At 42.2% G+C, this 21,659-nt stretch overlaps 1 protein-coding gene across 19 annotated transcripts in view; it reads left to right on the top strand.

Annotated features, from left to right (window-relative positions):
• The window catches only part of C2CD5 (C2 calcium dependent domain containing 5), a 669,580-nt gene that overhangs the window by 462,003 nt on the left and 185,918 nt on the right, over positions 1 to 21,659 (top strand). For 8 of the 19 annotated variants that reach the window (XM_069228562.1, XM_069228551.1, XM_069228561.1 and 5 more), the window contains 3 exons: positions 16,093 to 16,155; positions 16,331 to 16,432; positions 17,324 to 17,514. In XM_069228562.1, coding sequence (XP_069084663.1) covers positions 16,093 to 16,155; positions 16,331 to 16,432; positions 17,324 to 17,514 — 356 coding nt within the window. The remainder of the gene's footprint in view (positions 1 to 16,092; positions 16,156 to 16,330; positions 16,433 to 17,323; positions 17,515 to 21,659) is intronic. The other 11 variants (XM_069228566.1, XM_069228565.1, XM_069228564.1 and 8 more) reach the window with 2 other exon arrangements.

Here is a 21,659-nt window from a genome sequence, read left to right as displayed (position 1 = left end):
GACGATAGAATTGTGGCTGGGAGAGCAGCCCCATCTAGGAATGGGCCTATGCCGTCCCCCTGGTCCCCATGCACCAAGTCCCATTGAACGTTCTGAACCGGGGTGGTGGACGAGGGTATCCACCCTGGCAGAAAGCCCACTAGACACCTGAGATAGTTGTAGAAAAAACAAAATATATGGTGTTCTGGGGGGACCATCCCCCCAAGGTAAGGTAAGGTCTATCCTCCACCCCTAAAACACCAACAGTCTTCTGCCCTCCCCATTCCCATGGCAAGCAAGAGGAAATGTTGCTTCTTCTAGCCATAGTTCTAAAATATGGAACTGCGGATTAGGAGTAAATCCAACTTTTCTCACACTTGCTATGGTGAATGGTTGCACTATTCAAGTGCTCTGTAACCGTGTCACCGTGCTCTGCCACCCAAACTAAATCAGCCTTTTTTTTAAACTAGACAACCAGGGGACCTCAGGGTGGTGTGCCTTGCATAATACCCTGCCAACCTCTGGAGCCATAGATCCCTGCAGCAAGATGGCCACCTAGTGAGGCTCTACTGGTCGGGGAATCAGTCTGTCTTTTATCTCCCTTATAGAGGGTGTTATAATAGGTCAGTTCATGTTGACATACTGGCACACACCTGTAGCACCTGGTCCCTACTTTTCTGCTTTGAGCTCACGGCTTTGGAGAATCTGACATTATCCTAGTTGGGCCCTCGATAAGGCCTGGTGTGTCTGAAGGCCTGCGCTGCTGGAGTTCTGTTTTCACCCCTGCTCCCCCCTTGGAGACTGGAAAAGTCCTGCTTGATCCCCACTTTTGACGGAAACAGGAGATGGCCGCTGTGTCCGTGTGATGGGCCTGCCTGTGAAATGCTTCTTCCAAAACACTAGAGCGAGTTATTCCACATCATACCCGGCCAAAATATGTGTTCATCTCTGCGGTATGATTCACTACTATTTGGATCCCAAGGCAGCGTTGACCCGTTCCCCCAAGTTGCTGGTCCCCAGAGCAAATGGCTGTGCCTCCCTCGAGGATAACGCAGCTGGACACCTCAGTGGCAATGACTGATTGATGTATGATGTCTGTCACACTACACCCCTAACAGTCGGAATGTGACTGTGCACTTTTTACAGTCCAACTTGGAGCACATTTTGCTTTAATTAATATGCCCATTGTCCATCGTTGGGCCCACGCATGAGTCTCCCTCACCAAGAGCTGAATATTTGGCCCTTTTATGATCGTCTCTTTTCTTCTCGGCCATCCGGTTTTGTCGCAACTGGGTCGAACGCCTGGCCGGATGGCAGTCTCACTCTGATTTCTGTTTTGATTAACGAGAGTTGGGATGTTGAGATGAATTCGGTGGTGGGAAAAAGTATTTTAACAATTTGGGAGGATTGAAGTGGGTGGTGAGTGGGTGTTATGCTGTTTGCTCGAAGAGTGCATTTTCTCCTGAAGCTACTCATACATCTGTCATAACATGCACACAACTCACACTATTAGGTTGCTCTGACCCTTGTTTGCACACCTTCCCTCACATCTGACAGCTACTATCGGGTGGTTGACCTGGGATATCCATGGGCTTAATGGTCAATGTGAGGCATGTCTGGTAATTGCCTATCTCAATAGACACCACTTTGATATTTGCTTCCTGCAGGAGCTGCACCTTACTGATGTAATGCATTCTTTTCTTTGCACTGGATGGGTAACTGAAATGGAAATTGCTGCCTACTCTAACTACGCTCGCACCGTGGCACAATCGCCAGGTGCTTTGCGATTTAAAAGAAAAATGTAGATTTATTCTACTACATGGTACATCGCAAGGCCATTCAATAACATTGGCCTCCATCTGTAGCCCCTGTGTGGATAATCTCTGCTTCTTTGCGGAGGTCTGGCATCTGATGACTAGTTTAGGCCCTCAGGCAGGCCTTTGGAGCAATTAACTTCAATGTGATTCTTTGCCAGAGTGCAGATAGATCGAGTCACACCAGTATCCTACACCCAGGAGCTGCCGCCCATCTACATGCTGTCATATAAGACAATGATCGTATAGACATATGGCAGCTAACGTACATCAACAGTACGGAAGATGCGTGCATTGTTTCCACACACAACACCTGGTCCAAAGTTGATTATTGGTTGGTCACCAGAGACACGGATACATGGACCACAAGAGCAGACCACCTCCACAGGAATCTATCAGACAACACCCCTGTTCTTTAGAGATTTCCCACCCTAAAACTGGTACAAGGGACTTCCCCCAAACTTAGCTAGGGACCCTGTCTTTCGAGACAAGATGAAAACCGACATACTTGAGTATTTTATTCTCAACGTGCATTCTGTGGATTCCCCCTCAACACTTTGGGCACCAATTAAAGTTGTTATTAGTGGAGCCTGCATGGGCAAACAGGTTGGAGTACTAAGGGCATTATGCACCCAGCTAACACGACTGGATTTTGACATCCGCACACACAAGCTTCACTAGCTCGAGTCTGGGAACACATGTACTTGCGGCACATAAGAGTAAACTACTGGAATATGAGGAGGCAGCGGTCACGGAGACACACTGTTTGGGCAAGGAGGCAGTGACTAGGTGCTACGGGGAGGTAGATAGAGCAGGTCAAAGTCTAGCAAGGATCCTCAGGAAACCTTGGGCCAGTGACTATATCATGAATCTTATCAGCAGATAATCCACATAAATCCAGATGACAGCCGACCCTTTTTTACACTGATTTATATAGCACATCACTGATGCAGTACGCTGCTGCCCTGCATGCATTCTTTGACTTAATACAACTCTTATGGCTGTAGGACACTGGTTGTCAGTACCTCAACATGCTTTCAGTGTTGAGGATATAGTACAGGTCATCGAGAGTCGGTCCTGGATGGATTAACATTGTCCTTTTATAAAGAATACACCAAAAATCTTCATTCCCCAGCCCCAAGTTGTCTGGCAGTATACGAGGAGTCGCTTCTATATGGAACACTGCCACCTTCCCTGCACGAAGTGTAATCGTCACCATACTGAAACGCAGTAAGCCACCGAACTGTTGTGACTCTTATAGGCCACTCTCGGTAATGTAGATAATAAACTCCTTGTGAAATTAGTTGCAACCCGCCCATTACCTCTCCTGCTGGTCATTGTTAGCCCTGACCAATCCAGCTTTGTTCCTGGCCGCTAACAGCGCATCATCTACACCCCATGTTTGCACTCATTTATACCATTGGCCCCCAACTCAGAGCAGCCACTGTTCTGCTTGATTCCACCAAGGCATTTGAATGCCTGGAGTGGCCATATCTTTTCCTGCTGTTGGTTCATATCAGGGTTAGTACCCTTCACGTGATCAACGCTTGAGCTACATTACTCGACGTGTGCAGTGCGTCAGTGGCAAGAACACTCCTCCTTTTCCTACTCTATGGGCACTAGACAGGGTTGTCAATTGTTACCCTTTCTGTTCTCATTTGCGATGGAACTCCTAACAGCCAGGCTAAGACAACATCACTTGCATAGAAGGCTTGCTTGTACTACCAGAAGGATACTAGTTTCCATGTAAATGGACAAGGCTACATTATACGTCATAGACATGTCTCCTATGATCCGAGAGATCATCTGATTTGGTGGGCACACAGGGATCTTTATTAATTGGTCCAAATCTATCATATTCCCGCTCACCCGGGCATCTGATTTGTTTGATTCTGAATAGCCACTGCAGTGGGCCAAAAATGGTCTGGTATCTTGGAATATGACTCAGCAGGAACACTGGTAAACTCTGTCAAGCAAATTGCAGCAAATTAGTGACTTGGCTGGAATGACGTATTATTCATGGTAGGCAGAAATACAGTTTTCAAATTGGTAGTACTCCCCAAGCTTCTTTATCTATTTATTATTATCCAAATTTCTCTCACAGGACATTTTCTCAGACAGCTCCAATCCAATCTTTTAACCCTGGCCAGGCCGGCAGTCAGTCCAGAATCTCATGGGAGACATTGACCCTTCAGCAGGGTGGTCTAGGTGCCACTGACATGGACCTAAACCTACCAATTCCAGAATTTGTTTTAAAAAAAAGACACCAGTGGGAGTTCAGAATGATGCACATCACTTAGATTGCACCACAGTTTCTTATCCACAATGACCTGTAGACTTCAGACTTTGCCTAACATTGCACATTTTCTTTGCATTTCTGAGATGTAAACTTCCCGCATCTACAGGTATCCACAAAATTCCTACTACCCAGCGTTCCCGCACTTATTCCAATAAAAATGTGACCCGCTTGCTGGCAGTGAGGGAATATTTTCCACCACAAAACTGCAAGTAGGTTCAAAGAAGAAAATTAGGAAAATGGGAAACTTCTTGGCAAAATGCCAAGACTTTGATAAAAAATTATTTTTGATACAGCTCTCCATGTTCCTGAAAGCTGGGAAGATAGTGGTTTAGCACAGCCAACCTGAAGTTGATGTCGTTTTCCTCCAAAAAAAAAAACACATTTATCTACATTCTGTATATTTTCTCCGTGCTCTCAAGGGAACTCACAAACCCTTGGGTACCTTTATATTCCCCCATGAGGTTGGGAATAAAAAGATGCTAATTTAGCATGGATACCTTATGAGGAAAAAAGTTATGGAGGAGTGAAGTACCCCAACAAGCCAAAAAAGGGTTCAGCACAAATCTGGGGAAGCCTCATCAGTTAAGGGGATAATGTTCACTGCTAGGCCATCGGCTATTCTTTCAAACGCATAATTTTACGATAAATCAACAACTTCAAACTTCAGAAGAAACTCACAATTCTGAACGCATTTGAAATATTGAGAAATAATCTCCACTTTTTCAAACAACGTAGTTTACTCTTCCGTATAAATGGTCTGCATTTAGCTTAAAAAAAAAGCCTAAGTACACACAAAACAAAGTTAAGGCAGTAGGACAAATCTCATTACTCGTATGGGCCTAAATTACATTTTAGATTATGCACTTTCTAAGCCACATTTAACAGGAGAATATTCTTGCCAAATAGAAGATAAATAAGCCTATTTTCCTATAATTTATGCACTAATTTGCCAACCGTGTATTTCAGTCCTCTGTAGATTTGTACGTAGGTGTGTATTTACCTAGCGTAATTTATCAACAGTGTATATCCTGCAAATTCCCTTTTGGAAGAATAATCCATAATAATTACATTAAAATGATCTAGGTCGGATTAAAACAATGGTGAAAGAAAACTTTTTGATAAATATATACTAAATAATCTTTATGCTTGTGTAGCCAATAACAACTTAATCCCAGTCGTTCAAAATAGCTTCAGGTGTCGCCGTACTACAAATGACAATATTAATTTTAGTGAACAAAGCATTAAGAAAACATCTTAAGCATTTGACAAAATCACATGGAAAAATTTGGGCGAATCATCAGCTTAACTAGTCAGCCATTTTTTGGTATCCTCACATGAAAAAAACATAACCTCAGAATAAATTGTCAAGGAGGGCTTTATCACCAAGGTTAACCTTGAATGGCCTGATGCTAGTTTGCATTTTAGGCCCCTAATTTGCTGTATATAGTAAATCTAACATTGTTTCTAGACTGTTCCAAAGGTCTATCACTAACGCAATGGGCTAAATCCACCAGCTATCTAGGTTATGCTGATATAATCATTTTTTTCGCAGACTACATCACATGTCCAATTCCAGTTATCAAACTTAAAGGAATTAATTTGTGAATGTGATTTAAAAATCAATCATAGAAAGTGTAGGAAAGTGCCCCTTTTTCACATGGTCACCCCCACTTTTGCATGGTATTCGGTACAATTGTGACTCAAACTGCACTAGGTTCCTGCTAACCAGGTCCCCAGTGCCAGATCTCTTGCCCTAAAACTGTGCAATTGTTCCCCCAATTGGCAATACCTTTGGTCCCCTCGTAAGTCCTGAGCACATTGGACCCCTGGTACCTAGGGCATGGGTACCAAAGAGAGCCCCCAAGGGCTACAACATGTATTGTGCTACCCCCAGGGAATTCCCACCTGGCACACGCAGACAGCCATTGCAAGCTGCATGTCTTGTACAGCTAAAAGTGAAAATAAAACATGGCACACAGCCTGTGTGCCATATCCTCTAACACTGCATGCAATATATGTAAGTCACCCCATACAGCAGGCCTTACAGCCCTACGGCAGGATGCATTATATTACATGTGAAGACATAGCTGCAAGAGCAGATATGCCCCTGCAATCTCTTTGTTGATTCTTAGACATAGTATATGAACAGTGGAGCCTTTTTAAGTGCACATGCTGGACACTGGTCAATACATGTTCTCCAGTTTCATGATGGCTTCACTCAAAATAGGGATGTTTGCTATCAAACATCTATTATTAATAAACCCTCACTGATGGGTATATCAATGCATGCACCCAGAGGGCACCTTAGAGGTCCCCCCCTGAAAACCTACCAACTACCTATGTGGAGACTGACTAATTTTAGCCAGCCTGCCACGACCGGACAAGATTCTGGCCTCCTAGGGTGAGAACATTTGCAGTCAGAGACAAAGCCTTCTCAGGGCAAGGTGTTTACACACCCCACCCTATAAGATGACCAGCGAATCTGCATTCCAAGGCAGGGGGCTTTAATGAAGCCCACCACCCTTCGTATGCAGATCTGGCTTCACTCAAATTTAGGATTCAGAGAGGTGTGTTCACCCTCAGGTCAGTCCCACCCCTAAGGTGAGCTGCCTGATGTGGATACCACTATTAGAAATCTGCTATTTTAGTTTTGGCAGAAGTAGGAACTCTGGGACAGGGTTATTCCCAATTCCCACAGGAAGTATTCATGTAGGGGGCATAGTGACTCCAGGGTTGAGCAGCTCATTGCCTACCACCCTATACTCCTCCAAACACCCCTAAATTCAGTATTTAGGGGAGCCTCTGGCACCAGGAAAGCAGATTCCTGCTGACCTGCAAAGTAGAAGGAAAACCAAGAGCTGCAAAAGCAAAACCTGAGGAAGAAGCACCTGACTTGGCCCGAGCTCTGTCTGCTGCTCCCGCCAATTTGCACCAAAGTCAACTCTTCCTGCAAGCTGCTGTGCCTCCAAATTCCTGGAAGCCCTGCCTGCCTTCAGCAAAGACCCAGAAACTCCTGTGGAGCAGCAGAGCTGCTTCCCTACATCTTGCAGGCTCCCCAAGAAGAACTGAGAGGATTCTGAACCACTGCAAACCCGATACCTGAAAGCACCATTGCACCCATGTTGCTCAGCCCGAGTTGAAGTAGACTAACAGTACCAATGTGGGCCCTCCAGAGACAAAGCCCACCTTGGACTTGCCCACTGTGAACTCACGACCGCCGCCTGCAGCCTCTGCACGCAGGCCGTCACAACTGCAAGTGCTGCAGTGGAGAAAACCTGACGCCTCAAGACACGTCTACGCTCGTCACCCCTGCCCATGGAGAAGAGGACCCGAGGTGTCCCTACGTCCCCGAGCATCCCAAGATTGGAACCCACTTGTTGATTTTCCTTGACTGGATCCTCGATCCTCACCTGCAACATCTTTTCAATTGACCGATCGCCATTGACTAAAATTGGGCACCCAACGCTGTACTACACCTCTGCACCCCACTGCCCCAGTGCCGACCGGTGTGACCTGTTGGTGTGGACCTGACCTTTGCCCATACCTCACCGTACATCCAGGAAATTGGTTGCGTTTGTTGCTGTACTGTACTTGTTTGCCATCTTTGTTTGTCCTCCATAGGATAACATTGCAGCTTCCAAAGATTTTACTGTTGACATCAAAACTGTAAAGATTTTTCTTGCAAAACATACTTATCTGAACAAATTGATTCTGGCACAAAAATTTATATAAAGATACATGTTATTTTTGTAAGTTGCTGTGAATCTCCTCCTTGAGTTTTGTGCCTCATTTATTAGCTGTATGTATGTACTTGCAGATGTCTCATGTTAAGTCTGCTCGACCACACTATGCCCTAAAAGAGCACCTTGGGATTGCTAGAGCAAGCCCCTGTACATTAGTAAGGGAACCCCTGGACTCTTTGCAAGATATCTAATTTTGATATATGATATAAAAAACAGCTTCCTACAGAGAGACCAAAACCATGTTGTTTGGTAATTCTTGAAACTGACTAAGGCTGAAAAGCAACAATTATATCTTAGATGAAGACTACAACTACTCAGATCTGGTCAAACTGGGGACAACAATCCGTCATGTTTAGTTCATATTTCAAATATGAAAACTAATGCATATTTCATTGCACAATCACTTAAGAGAGTTTCTAACATCTACAAAGGTCAGGCCATTTGTCAATCCATCAGGGCAAACTTACTTTGTCTTTACTATATGCCTCCATCTCCGTTCAGGATAAGATAATTAATAACTTGAAGAACATATACATTAAACAAATAAGATTTCTACTGAACCTTCGTCCATCTACCTGTCGTAGCAAACTAGTACTGGAATTATCTCTAACATCATTAACTGCAAGACATAGAGGAGCAATGTTAAATTACTTGTGTGATTGTATCTCGGCTAACAAAAATTCCTTAAGACACCCTGTATGCAAAGAGTTAGTGAGTGCAAAAGGTTATACCACAGAATTAAGCCATGGGGTTGCAGATGAAGCCATTACCAAGAACAATATGCCGCCGCCATCCGTCCTGACAGAGGTGCCTTGATCAGAACACAAGGCTCTAATAAGGCAACTTTGAAACAAACAAATATCGCCTAGCCAACCTGATTTCTCTACAGAAGTACCAACATGCACATTACACAATGGATTTATATTACTACTTGAAACAGGAATATTTTCCATACACCCTAGAGCCTACCTGTAAATTTAAGTATCTAAGATTTTGTATCATATAAATTCCAATATCCCACTTTGACAGCTTATGGAATACACAATGTCTGCCCTCAACATAATGTCACCTATGTGGTTACAAGGACAAATCCATAGAACACACTCTTTGCCTGTGTCCATCGCTACCTGACCTGATGAAGAAAGATCTGAGGACAACATTCATCATTGCAGGACCATCCTGGAAGCTATCATACACTGCTTTTCTGACATCCAATATACTGGAAAATTGACTACATTCTTAGTTTTTGCACCTTTCTGTAAGAGACAAGCAGTAATTTTGCAATATGATGACATTACAGAAGAGTCTCCTTGCTACTCATAATATTTAGTCGGTGTTGTTTTAGTTATTTATATAAATATTATAATTGACATTTTATGATTTCTAAAACATAAAAATATTTACTCAGTTACTTAAGCCCTCATTACAACCCTGGCGGTCGGTGTTAAAGCGGCGTTAATATCTCCAACAGGCTGGCGGCAAGAAAAATGGGATTTTGTCCCTGGGGTAATCCCCATCAAGGACAGCCACTTTATCACACTGACCGCCAGGGTGGTAACGGCCACTGGGCTGGAGACTTCAGTCTCCAGCCTGACGGCCGTCACAATCCCACCCTCAGGATTACGACCTGGCCTACCACCATGGTTTTTGTGCCAAACTTACTGCCACGAAAACCATGGCAGTAGGCACTATCAGTGCCAGGGAATCCCTTCCCTGGCATTGATAGGGGTCTCCCCACCTCCCCAGAAACCTCCCACACCCTCCCCCTCCTGCCCCCCGCACATATACACACCCACACGTGCACCCATATACACACATACACACACGCATACCCACCACCACCTACGCATGCACACATACATATCAACACACCGCAGCACACACCAACATACCTTGTCACACACATGCATTCACAACACTCAGAATCACTCATCCATGCATGCATTCAACGTGACTCACACCTGCATGCACGCATTCCAAAACATACACCCCCCCCCCACATGCACACAACACCCCCACCCCCTCTCCTGTCAGAGAACTCGACTTACCTGCTTGCAGGGGGTCCTCCGGGTGGAGACGGTCCGCGACGCTGCTGTCAGCAGCAGCATCCGCCAGCAAAACATGGCCAGGCTGCATCGCTGTCCGCCGTCATGACCGTCGGCGGTCATGATACACGTAGACGGCTGGTAGCCATGACGGTGTTATGTTGGCGGCCGTCACCGTGGCGGTAGGCGGTAGTTACCGCCAATGTTGTAATGAGGGCCTTAGTGTCTGAATAGACCATCATCACCAAATGATTGGCCAACTTCTAATGCAGTTATAACAGAAAAATGCAGCACATACATCCTAAACAGGAAGATTCATATTTTCAAATAAAAACATTAAATCCAAAATAATATATGACAGTTTCTTCCCTATCCTACCAAGTGTATCTAACAAGGTCAAGCGGTTTTAAAAAAATCAAGCTACCCTAAAATCTGTAAATTTGCTGATTGAAAAGGAATACATGGTACAATCCACTATAAAATATATTGGTACTCTTGGATGAAGTTATAAAGACAAGAGGGACAGGGAGTTTATTGGTCCAGTGTACTGTCTCCCTTTACATGAACCTATAAACCAAATAAGTACACTGTTCCAGACTAAGTAAGCACAGGGGACAAGAGAGGACTGCAGTCAAGACGTTATAGGAGTGCCCTCAAGCATCACATTAGGATGCTAAGCATCATCATCGGGCTAACCCCTCGTCCAAAGTGTGGATTGATCTTCACCGACTTCCTGTCTATGTGGTCGTGTGTGGATAACTAGATCCCTGATATTGGTGGATCTCTTAAATGCAAACAGTGGTTTAGGAACATGCGTCCCCCCGCTTAGTAGGATTTGCCACCTCTTGTTGATCAGTCTTTTAACCGTGTTGGACAGAGGAGTATAGGTTGTTACACATGTCATCCGTGCTTGCTCTTCCCGCACAACAGGTGCTAGGAGAGCTTCTCTGTGATTATTTCGGGCTCTCTTACAAGCGGGATTAAAAAGTAGTATGAGGTGTTTAGAGCCAATTTTACACCCTTGACTCTCCTTTCTCTCCCCTGTCAACATGGGCTGCAGACTTTTTTCAATTGATTAAACATCTTTCGGGTTGAAGAGCCTCCATCTGTTGGATGGTGGCCCGTCAGACATTGCAGTGCCAGTCTGACGAGGACGAGTCTGGAACAGTGTACTTATTTGGTTTATAGACTCTTGGATGAAGAACACTAATTTGAGGTTTCTGTTAATACGTCTCTTAAATGGATGAAAGTAAGAAAATGGCATGGCAAATGGCTTCGGACCCCAACAAATAAGAGGACCACAGAGTAGTAGCTTGTATATGGTAAGAGGGCCTTATATATGCGGAATAGTATACACTCACATTTACTAAAGCAAGAATGCAAGCAAGAGCACACACTGAGAATTCAGACAAATGCAGACTATTAAGGTACCCAACTGTAATCTGTCTCTCGTGGACGAGGCAGATGGCAATTAAAGAAGGTTTGCCAATACTTCTAAGGGCATTTCTAAACAGCCCACACCAACCCAACACCAGGCAGGAAGGTTGAGGAGGGATTATTCAGCACAGTGGGCAGAACTTACTGGTGACAAATGGGTTTTCACAACTGTCCAGTAAGGATACTCTATTGAATTATTACACACTCCGCCAAACATAAAATCAGAGGCAACAAGGAAAACAATTTTAAGTTGCTTTGCAAACATGTATGTGCAGCTTGTTGTCAGGATTCAGTAGGATATTTGGTGAGTAGCCTGATCCTTTGGACCAGTGTGGGCCTTGTTAATCCAGTCGCTCATGATCTAACATCAGGATTTTAATAAATATTAATGGTAATGTTCTATTACTTCTTGGGATGTAATGGAATGAACTAGGATTCATAGAGGAAGTGCCAAATTTCGTAGAGATGGGCTTTTCTCAACTATACTAAAACTGTTGTGCATAAAAATCTCCTAGTGGATTCTCCTCAGGATTAGGCATATCACCTAGATACCAGAGAAGTTTCCATTGCCACCCAAATCTAAGTAGAGGCCTAAGTATGTGAAGCAAATGTTAATGATCCTCTCCTTGAGACAGTCACTTCAATAATTCATCTTTAAAAATAGCAGTCAAACTTTGTATAGGTTTGCATATGTTTGTAACAACCTACAATTGATGTCTTCAACCAGAGCATCATTTCTCATGACAGTCTCTTATTTGTCAGTGGCCTGATTAAGCCTTGTTGTGGCTGACTTTTAAGATGCTTGACTCCCTAGTAGGGGACTGGAACCAATTTGTCTGCTTGAGAACCTGTATTTGTAGTATCCTTGCATATTCACTCCCTAGGCTTTCTACAATCCCCCCACCCCCATCTGCGTCAGACACATATTCTCGTAGGGGCTATTCCAATCTCTGCTGTTTTCTGGATGCATGCTTTTCGTTTGTCTACCTAGAAGTGACCCTTTGCACTAGGTTTTGAAAGAAATTTCACAGCCGGTTTAACTTCTTAATATTTTTTCTAATATTGTAAATGTCTTTTTGTTGTCCTTCAATATTTTCCTGCTTAGGTTACCTTCACGTGCTGTTATTTCTTTTTGTAACCTAACTCCTTATAACTTGACATTAACAGTTTATTTATTCCTCACAATATTTTGTATACTGTTCACCACGGTTAACCATGTTTTCATTTTCTGAATTTAATATTATACAGACTGGGCATCAACATTACTCAGTGCTCTCTCTGTCTTTTTCATAGATATTGTGTTCATATCCCTTCTTTTGAGAGGGAATCCTCAGCAAATACAATCTCATCCAGAGAAAGAGTGTACCATAAATCCTTCTGCCATTTACATTTACAGGCATAACTGACTGGAGTAGATCAATAAAACGTTCTCATGTCTAGATCTATCTGTTTGACTACAAGATACATTGTTCATGGGGCCAGATTAAACTAAACCCAACTGTTGTTGAGTTGGATAAGACTGTTGTGCCTAGATGGCTAATTTAGAGGAGAGATTTACTTTTGAGGTCTTTGTAACCATCCAGGCTTTAAGCAGGGTGTCTAGCTCCAAAAATGAGAGATTTGGTCCAGGTTCTTTTGCCCTGTTGCATTTGCCATATTAGGTGTTTGTTTAAATGCATGTGTCCAATAAAATTAAATGATTTTTAGATTCATTGATTTGGCAGTCAAGTAGATATTTGCATTCTTAACGTGACCTCTCGGGGGAGAGGATAACCGGGATTTCTGATTGGGACTAGCTGTGTTGGACTCGAGACATGAGGCAGGAGAAAAGATTAACAGCCTGTGTTCCATGCAGGTTCATTAAAGTATATTCTAGTGCATAAGTTACAAAAGAGCTATGCTTTTCTGTTTTAAATGAATTAATTATTATTTTCATATCTTTTTTTGTAACCGTCTAAAACACAAATAGCCTTTGTTGGTGTAATGTAGTAAGAAACCATCCCAGTAGGTTTTAGTCTACATTTAAGAGCAGAAAAAGTTGTATTCAGCCTGAATTTACTGCACACAAACCTATACAATAGAATTGATTCCCACAGTAGAGGAGGATATTGGAACACATTTTGATACTGTTGTAATAGTAATATATTAGTAATGAGTAATGTGGAAATTCCTTAACAGGCTGCATTTTATAGGCATTGAACTGTCTTTGTTTCATCTACTTGACTGATTTAAGTATTTGCTTTTCTGTTTTTAAGTACCTCAGAAGGTTTATCTTGACCCAAAGTTTATTTTAGCAACATATCTTTAAGAACTGCCACCTTTGTGAGAGAATGCCTCAAATAACGTCGCATTTTTTGTTTGAGACAGCTTTTTTCCTGAATAAAATGGTGGTTTACAATTAGAATTTACAATCACTTTAGAAAATTAATGTTCCATCCTGACAAGTCATATTACTTTGGAGCAATTATCAAGACAATATTGTTAAACGCATACCTATTAGAAGGCAAGCTTCTTATGTGAGAGTGTTAGATTCAGGTTGTTTCGAAAAGGAATCCTATGTTGGTGTGAAAGTAACGCCCCTCTTGGGACTTTTTGTCTCTCTTATTTCTTACCTTCTCCACACTCATGTGCATGTGGCTCTCACTGAAATTTGTATCTGACAATTGAGGATAATCTAAAATAATAAGACAGATTTGATAATGGTTTTCTAAATGGTATTTAGGTTATTGAAACTATGGAAGGATTAGTATTCAAGAAGATCCTTTGCTTCAAGGACATTTCTAGAGGATAATGGTAACGGAAATGTCTCTAAATGAGTCTAAACATCTTAGATCACTTGTAGCTTATTAATCGTGCTCACCAACTCCAAACAAAAGTGGTTGCTCATGCAAACACAGAGGCAATGTACTATTAGGGCAAACATTTAGCATGTGATGACATCTAGAGCAAACAATTAGCAAGGGTTGACATCTCAAGCACTTTGACCAGATGCCATGAAGCTCTGCACTTATGTTCTGACGAAGGACTTTTAGCAAAGGTTGGGGACACAAAATCAGAAAGACACATGCACAATATCATATGGGTGTTTCAATCTGAATTTGTAAATCAGTCAGAGGGTAACTCCTGATTTAGGCATTTGTACAACTGCAGAAATGGTTAAGTGCAAACATCACAAATGCATATTTCATCATTAGTTTCTGTATTTGCCTAAATGAAGCTGACTCTGTATGCAGAACTACTCAAGATACCTAAGGCCCAACCAACTATCTTGAGGATAGGTTTTAAACCCCAACACACCAACCCTGGATGTAACCGATTCAGTTACTCTTGAGACCCTTGATGTGACTATGTAACACCTTCCGCATGGAGGTTCCGTAGGAGGCTTAGACACCATCCACAAGACCCTTTTATTATAGACATTGATAGAATATTAACATTCACACAGTGGAACATGTCCTTTACGGAGAACTGTCACTTGTTTCAAAGGTTTCTGATCACTGGACCAGCCTCAAGCCATTGATTTCCTTGTGAGCTGCAGGTAGGATGATGGCATATTTTTACCACCCCATTTTGTTTTCATATAAAAAATGTCTACAATATTAACATTGTGAGCTGCAGAACTGTTATCAACTTGCAGTGTCACTTTAGTAGATTGGGACTTTGTTTGCAATCGGAGCCTGTCAGTTTGTGCAGAACAAGCTTTCCATTTGCAGAGGCCATTCGTTAATCTTGCCCTTGAACCCTAGTCCACCCTTTTTGAAGCTATGTGTAAATGTAAGTTAAAATATCGTCATTGAAAAAAGTTTATTGACGTTATTTCGTCATCCGGGTGAGCACAATGCACACATTCTGGGTGTATTGTTAACGAATGTTCGTGAAGGACTATGTTAGGCATCTGGGCTTTTCCTTTAACGTAATGTTGTATATTTATGTGATCCTACCAGTTTTTCTATTGCTTTTCCCCAGACAGAGTTACATGCCAAACAGTCTCTGTATTATACAGATTAAATGTGGTCATTTGGATGGAAGAAATACGTCAAGCATTTACGCAAACTTTTGTGACTTACTGTCAGGTACACAAAGCCAAGCTTTAATACATATAAATGTCTAATGTCATAGGATTATTCACGCTTTACTAGCTCAAATAGAGCCAGGTCACAAGGGGCAAGGTGAAAAAAACAGCACTCTTGAGGCCTGATGTATCAAAGGGGTTTACCCATTTTGCGTGTAGGGGAAAATACGTCGATATATTAGGGCATTAGTACCTATTCTTCTGGTAGAGATTACATGTTTGCCTTTTGCAGTTGTCTTCATATAAATTGCAGGCACACTTGTCTTTATTCTGGTGATGATTTGATTCCCAGGTTGTCTTCACGTCGCTCAGGAAATTGAAAAAGGCAAGTGGTGGTGCTTGGTAATCTGTGCCGAATCATGTAAACCCCAGTACAATAGGGTTCTTGAGAATATAAAGTTATTTAACAGTAATTCTTCAGCTTTGTTACCAGCCGCTGATTTATAGTGTTGGGGGAAAGTTTTACTAAAACACTTTCTTTAAGCACGTGTTTGTTGCCCGCATGAAGGGACAGAGCTTTGGTGTAGACTCACTGCTGGAAATAATCTGAAAGAGTGCTACTCTGGGGAGGGTACATACTGTGGAGAATTACTGGTACAGGAAAGTAACCTTTCCTGGACAAAAAAATAAACTGTTGTGTGTAGAATCCAAATAGGAATGGTCTCATAATAATAATAATAATATCACCCTTCTTGCTTGGCAGAGCTTCTTGAGAGAACCAGCCCTCACACGGCCATAGCAGCGGTGGCTGCTGCTGCTCAGAGGGGTGAGTTATGTTTGTCGCATGCATTATTCTGATTTGCAGCGGGGTCATTCTTTTCCTCAGATACTGAGACTTGCTTCATCACAGGGAGCATTCCAATGCGCAAGAGACGTCACCCATATATATATATTTTTTTCTTTCTGTTTTATTTTTTTCCTTTTTGTCTGTATGTTTCCAGCGACTTCAGTTGATTACAGTTCCTTTGCAGACAGATGCAACAGCTGGATAGAGCATATTAAACTGAAAGCTCAGACCATAAGGCGCGGATCAGTTAAGACAAGTAGGCGGATGTTGTTTCTACCACATTATGATCATAATAATGAGGCCTCTGATTCCCCCAAGGTGATGGGTGGACATTCCAACCCAGCAATGGCATTGCCGATTGAACACGCAACCAATAGCAGAGTGTGAAAGCTGCAGGTCCTTTCTATTTATGAATATTTCTAAGGGCGAGTTTAAAAATGCACGAATAACACTTCTGCATAGGATGTTTCCAAGTCAGCACGTAATGAAACGTCTTATCCCACATATGTCTGTACATGGATACCGTGTATGTCACATCATCCGTCCACGTGGCTTTAGTAATAGAAATTACTTAACAAAAACAGATACTATGTTATAGATACCGGCTATAAAAAAGTTTTTTTTGCATTGGAACTATGATTAATGTATAACGAGAGTTTCATCAACGTTCCTATGACGGTGGGAAACCTTATTTCTAGTTACGTAGGAAGACATTTTAAGACTTCAGACTGTTCAACTTTCACACTCTTCAATTAATACTCGATTTCTACAGCAAAACAATTATTTGACACATTTTGCATCCCGATTTTTAATTTCTCTTCTTGATCGTCAACTGCTGTATGTGCTGTCACACGCATCCATGTTTCCTTTGCAGGTACGTCACTCTACTTTAAAACCAGATTTCATTTCAGCTTTGTTCTTGTTTTTTGTTGTTGTATGCGTGCATGAATTGCATGGTTTCATTTTCTTTTATGACAGTCTTGTGCTTGTTGTCACATGGCTGTGCTTCTCGGATCTGTTAGCTATATGTTTTCACCGGGCCATGGTCAAAACTGCAGTTCGGTAATTGTGTTGATGCGAATGAGCTGTAGAAATGCAGTAGTAGTTACTATCTTTTTCTATTTTTTTTTCCATCTGCCTGTTTTAGCCTCTTCACTTGACAAAGCAAGTCCACTGGCGGAAGGACACTCGCGCCATCGCTCAACTACGTCTTGCACGAATTCCACCGTCGCTGTTGTTAAGATGACACCACTTTCTTTTATACCTGGGGCCAAAATAACCAAATATCTTGGGATAATCAACATGTTTTTTATACGGGAAACAACATCTCTGCGTGAGGTGAGATTAATTTATGTGGCATGCACATAAATAGTTGAAATATGTGATTTATGCTTTGTTCCCCAATTGTTGGTTTGCGAAAATCATCTGGCAAGTGTCTAACATAGAAAGAACCTGTCCTCGATAGATGTATTGGGCTGAACATGAAAATGATATCCAACGTTTATCTTGACGTGTACCAGTAATTTCTTACATTCATCCTTCTTAAGCAGCAAACTCAGTTTGTGGCTGGACCATAAACTGTGTCCTAGTAATGTTTGCTAAATGAAGTGTGTTGTACAGGGCATTCACACTGTCGGGGTATGAGGAACATTCAGAGTGTAAGATCCATCCCCCACCTCTTAAATTGTGCATGTTTCACACATCCTGATTCCTTTGTTTATCAGCAAGGAAAAACTGAAACTCGTGCCTTCAGGTGTAGACTTTTGGGAACCAAAAAGACTTGGCACAAATATGAAGAGGAAAGCAGGCAAAAGTATGTGACACATTTAACAAGGAGTCCCGCATTTATGTGGTGTATAAGGTACTGCACCTCAGAAAAGGCAATGAGAAGGTGAGCCCCCTCCCTCAGATAAAGTAGAGAATATTTCTCGATTAATATTGACCAGAATAGTTCGTAGGCGTCTTGAGAAACGTTGAGAAACGTCCCATCTAATTAAGCCATTGAAGGCCGAGATGGGGTTGGCATTCCTTTGAGATGGATTAAAGGGCGAACACCCCTAATGATCGATTAACAAGGGAAAGGAGATAGGAGGTGCCACAGGAGTGATACTTAGGAGAAGTAGAAGGAAATAAAAGACACTTTGTGAAGGACATTAAGGTAGTAGAATAAATTGTTGACACCTCCGGGAGGCTAATCTGAGGGAAAAGGATGTCGGCCTCTTAAGGGATGAAGGACTTGTTATGGTGGATCCGAGACTGTTTGCCTGTGGATTGGTGGGGGTTGGAGATCAGTGGACCGGTTTGTGTGTCAGTAAAACATAGCCCTGAAACTCAAGTTGAAAAGTGTGTTCTAACAGTGCAGAGAGGGTCCTCTAAACATGGAGCATGGAAATGCTGGTCTAGCTTAAACTTCGAAATATATGTAATGGAGCTGGTGAGTTTTTTTTTTTTTTTTTTTTTTTTTTAAATAGGAATGTCATTGGCCAGCCCTACATAGTCGAACGAATGATCCCGATTAATCATTACTCCCTTAGGTAAAGGAGAGAATGTTGCCTTGATAGATATTGACCAGAATAGCTCGGAGGCGTCATACCACTGTCCCATTCAGACTGTTATGAGGACATCAAAGTTAATGACTACAGGTGGACCATTAGTGAATATCATGAACGTCTTTGGGAATAGCAAGCACAGGGACTCATTAATTTTGATAAGGATACCTTTGTGAAATCTGACAACCAAGAGAACTGTGCTTATATCTTCTTCTAACGATTCATGAACATGTCAATACCCTCTGGGAAAGCCAACTGTTTTCCTCTAATGGTGGGTTTCTAGAAAATATGGTTTTATAGGTTATTCACTTTTTACCTCCATGTGTCACTGCCTTGCCATTGTTTTGCAGGGACACTACTTCCTACTTCATAATAGGAAGTTAGCGTTACTCTCATTAGAAACAAGGATAACATGAGGGCTGGTCACACCCACTGATTGTAACTTGAGAGCTATGGTAAAATATATTGGTGCAGTTCTTGATTTCCATCCCAAACCAATGAAGTCAGCACTAGAATAGCATAGATGATGGACATTTTGCATGCAGAAGATGTGCATGTGTTTAAGTTATCCTCCAAAACAGTTTTGAGCAGTAATTAGCCTCTTACTGTGGTTGCCTGTGGGTACCACCTGAACTTTATTCTGTCCACTGGGACCCTTCAGGCCATCTCACAAGTGGAAGTCCAGGTGAAAATTGTAAACTCAGAAGTTGCATTGTCTGTGCCTGTCACATCCCCTTTTGCCTGCCCAGGCAATGGCATAGGAATTGCACCCCATGAAGCCAGGTAGTCTGTGTTCTGGTCAGTGCCAGGGCCAAAAGGATGGGTACTCTCCATGGATTGTCAGTGTTTCCCTGCCAGCTCTTTCCCAGGCTGAAGTGCATGCCATTTGGGTGTCTGTTTGCAGGATGGTCTCAGACTGCAGGGGCTGCGGGTCAGTTAGCAAGGTAGCTAGCAGCTCACTCACTGACACATGGCACGCAGGCTTTGTCTGTGTACCCTAGGTAATGCTTACCTCTGCTTGGTGGTTGTCAAAGTTGGTAAGGCTGGCACTGATGCCTTGCACCCACACCGTACTGATGGGTGTCCTTGCTTTGAGGCAGGATTGCTTTGTAGTATCTACATAATTAATATACTGAGCACAGGCTGGTACATACATCCAAGACCCCATCCAAGAGGAATTATCTGCTCTTTTCGTAGTGTGGAGCTGCTGCCTGCTGCCACCAGATGGTTTCATTCTGTGACCAAGCAGTTACTCAGTGCTTCCATTCACCACTTACCCTATCCTTAGGACATAGTTTAGCTGATAAGTTGCGCTGGAAAGGCTGAAGGAAACTCATCCCCAGGCTGCAATTCCTGAACTACAAATTATGAGAAAGACACTAGTTATTCATGAGGGGAGGCACAGAGGGTCCAGGTAACCTTGAAGCCTGCGGTCATGATAATCTTTGATCTGACTGTAGAATATATTCATTTAGGTGCACATTTTTAAGTATAGGAATTCTTAAACCGATTAAAAATGGAGACCCCCACTTCTGCTCCATAGATGTAACGTATATTGGTGCAAAGTTTTATATGCGCCGCAGTTTGTGATCTGATGGAATTCCTGTAAGAGTATATTTTCCTAATACCGGTAATCCCAACAGGGGCAATAGATTAATAAACCTACTGCGTATACCTGCTTCATGGATGGTCCCCTCCTTTTTTGTAACACAAGTACATCTATATGCCCCAATGAGTAAAAATTGCAAACACATTCAGAAGACAATATACATAGTACTGCTTTATATAAAAAAAATAATAATAATGAAATAATAGACAGAAAACAGACAGAAATGATTGACACAAGAATGCTCATGCATGAGTGAGTTACTTCGCCAATGTGTATAGTCAATTCCTCCTCCTAATTTAATTGTGAATGCCATTCCAAAATACAAAGTCTTGTTTCTGTGCCACCTCCTCGGGCCATCTTTTCAATCCTCTCAATACCAAAAATACAAGTAAATAAGATTTACTATTATGCTCTTTCTACAAAATTTCTAGTATGCAAGTAAGGCAGTTTTGCTATAGAGTTTACATGTTTCAGTATTATTTTACACACCAGAAATATTTTGCTCCCTACATATTCGAGTTTGCATGGTCTCCTTAGTGTAGAACGTACATGCAGTGATCTGAAGAACGTGTGACATACTTGGGAATTAATCTAGATTTACCCATAAATATAGATTATTACTCCGATTCGTACTGTTCTTACATGGTTTACCTCTTTCCCATTTAAAACAGCCCTTAGAAGATCCTAACCAGGATTTCTGCCTGGAATATCAAGGAGGCTGTATACCAAAATATCATTCAGGACTTCAGACTTTCCAAAAGTTATAGCCACATGGGAACCCACCATTCACTGCAATACTGGGTCATATTTAAACATATCTGAGTGTTTGTTATGAACCTTAGTTCATTAGACCGGTTGTTGTAATCAGTACTTAATCCGATTTGATCATTTTATTTTTTTCACAAATTTCCTCTGAAATACAGTGTTCAATGGCATGTGTGGCTGTGGATACACATGCTTTGCATTATCCTGCCATCTAATGTTGGGCTTGGAGTGTTGCTCCCTGTTTTTCTTCAAGAAGTGTTTTCAAGTCAGAGGATCCGAGTGGCGGCTTCTTCTCCCCGATGCTGCACATAGGGATCATGTCCTTTGTTAGATTGTTTTTTCTCTGCCGATGGGTTCCGGCGTGTTTCTGCTCACTCCATATTCACTCGCTCTGGTTCGAGAATCTCTTTCAGTCTGTTCTTTATATTGACGGTACTGTACTTCGATAGTGTTTCGTTCATCATGATCTTGATCTCCTCAAACTTCAACTGCGTACCCATCAGGGAAGGCTTTGCCTGGCCTTGTGCCTATCTACATGTGGCGCGGAAAAACATGATACT

Source organism: Pleurodeles waltl, chromosome 4_1 (assembly GCF_031143425.1).
Source record: "Pleurodeles waltl isolate 20211129_DDA chromosome 4_1, aPleWal1.hap1.20221129, whole genome shotgun sequence".
In the NCBI taxonomy this organism is placed as follows: domain Eukaryota; kingdom Metazoa; phylum Chordata; class Amphibia; order Caudata; family Salamandridae; genus Pleurodeles; species Pleurodeles waltl.
The sequence above is the reverse complement of the archived record's forward strand: the minus strand, read 5'-3'. Positions and strand labels throughout refer to the sequence as shown.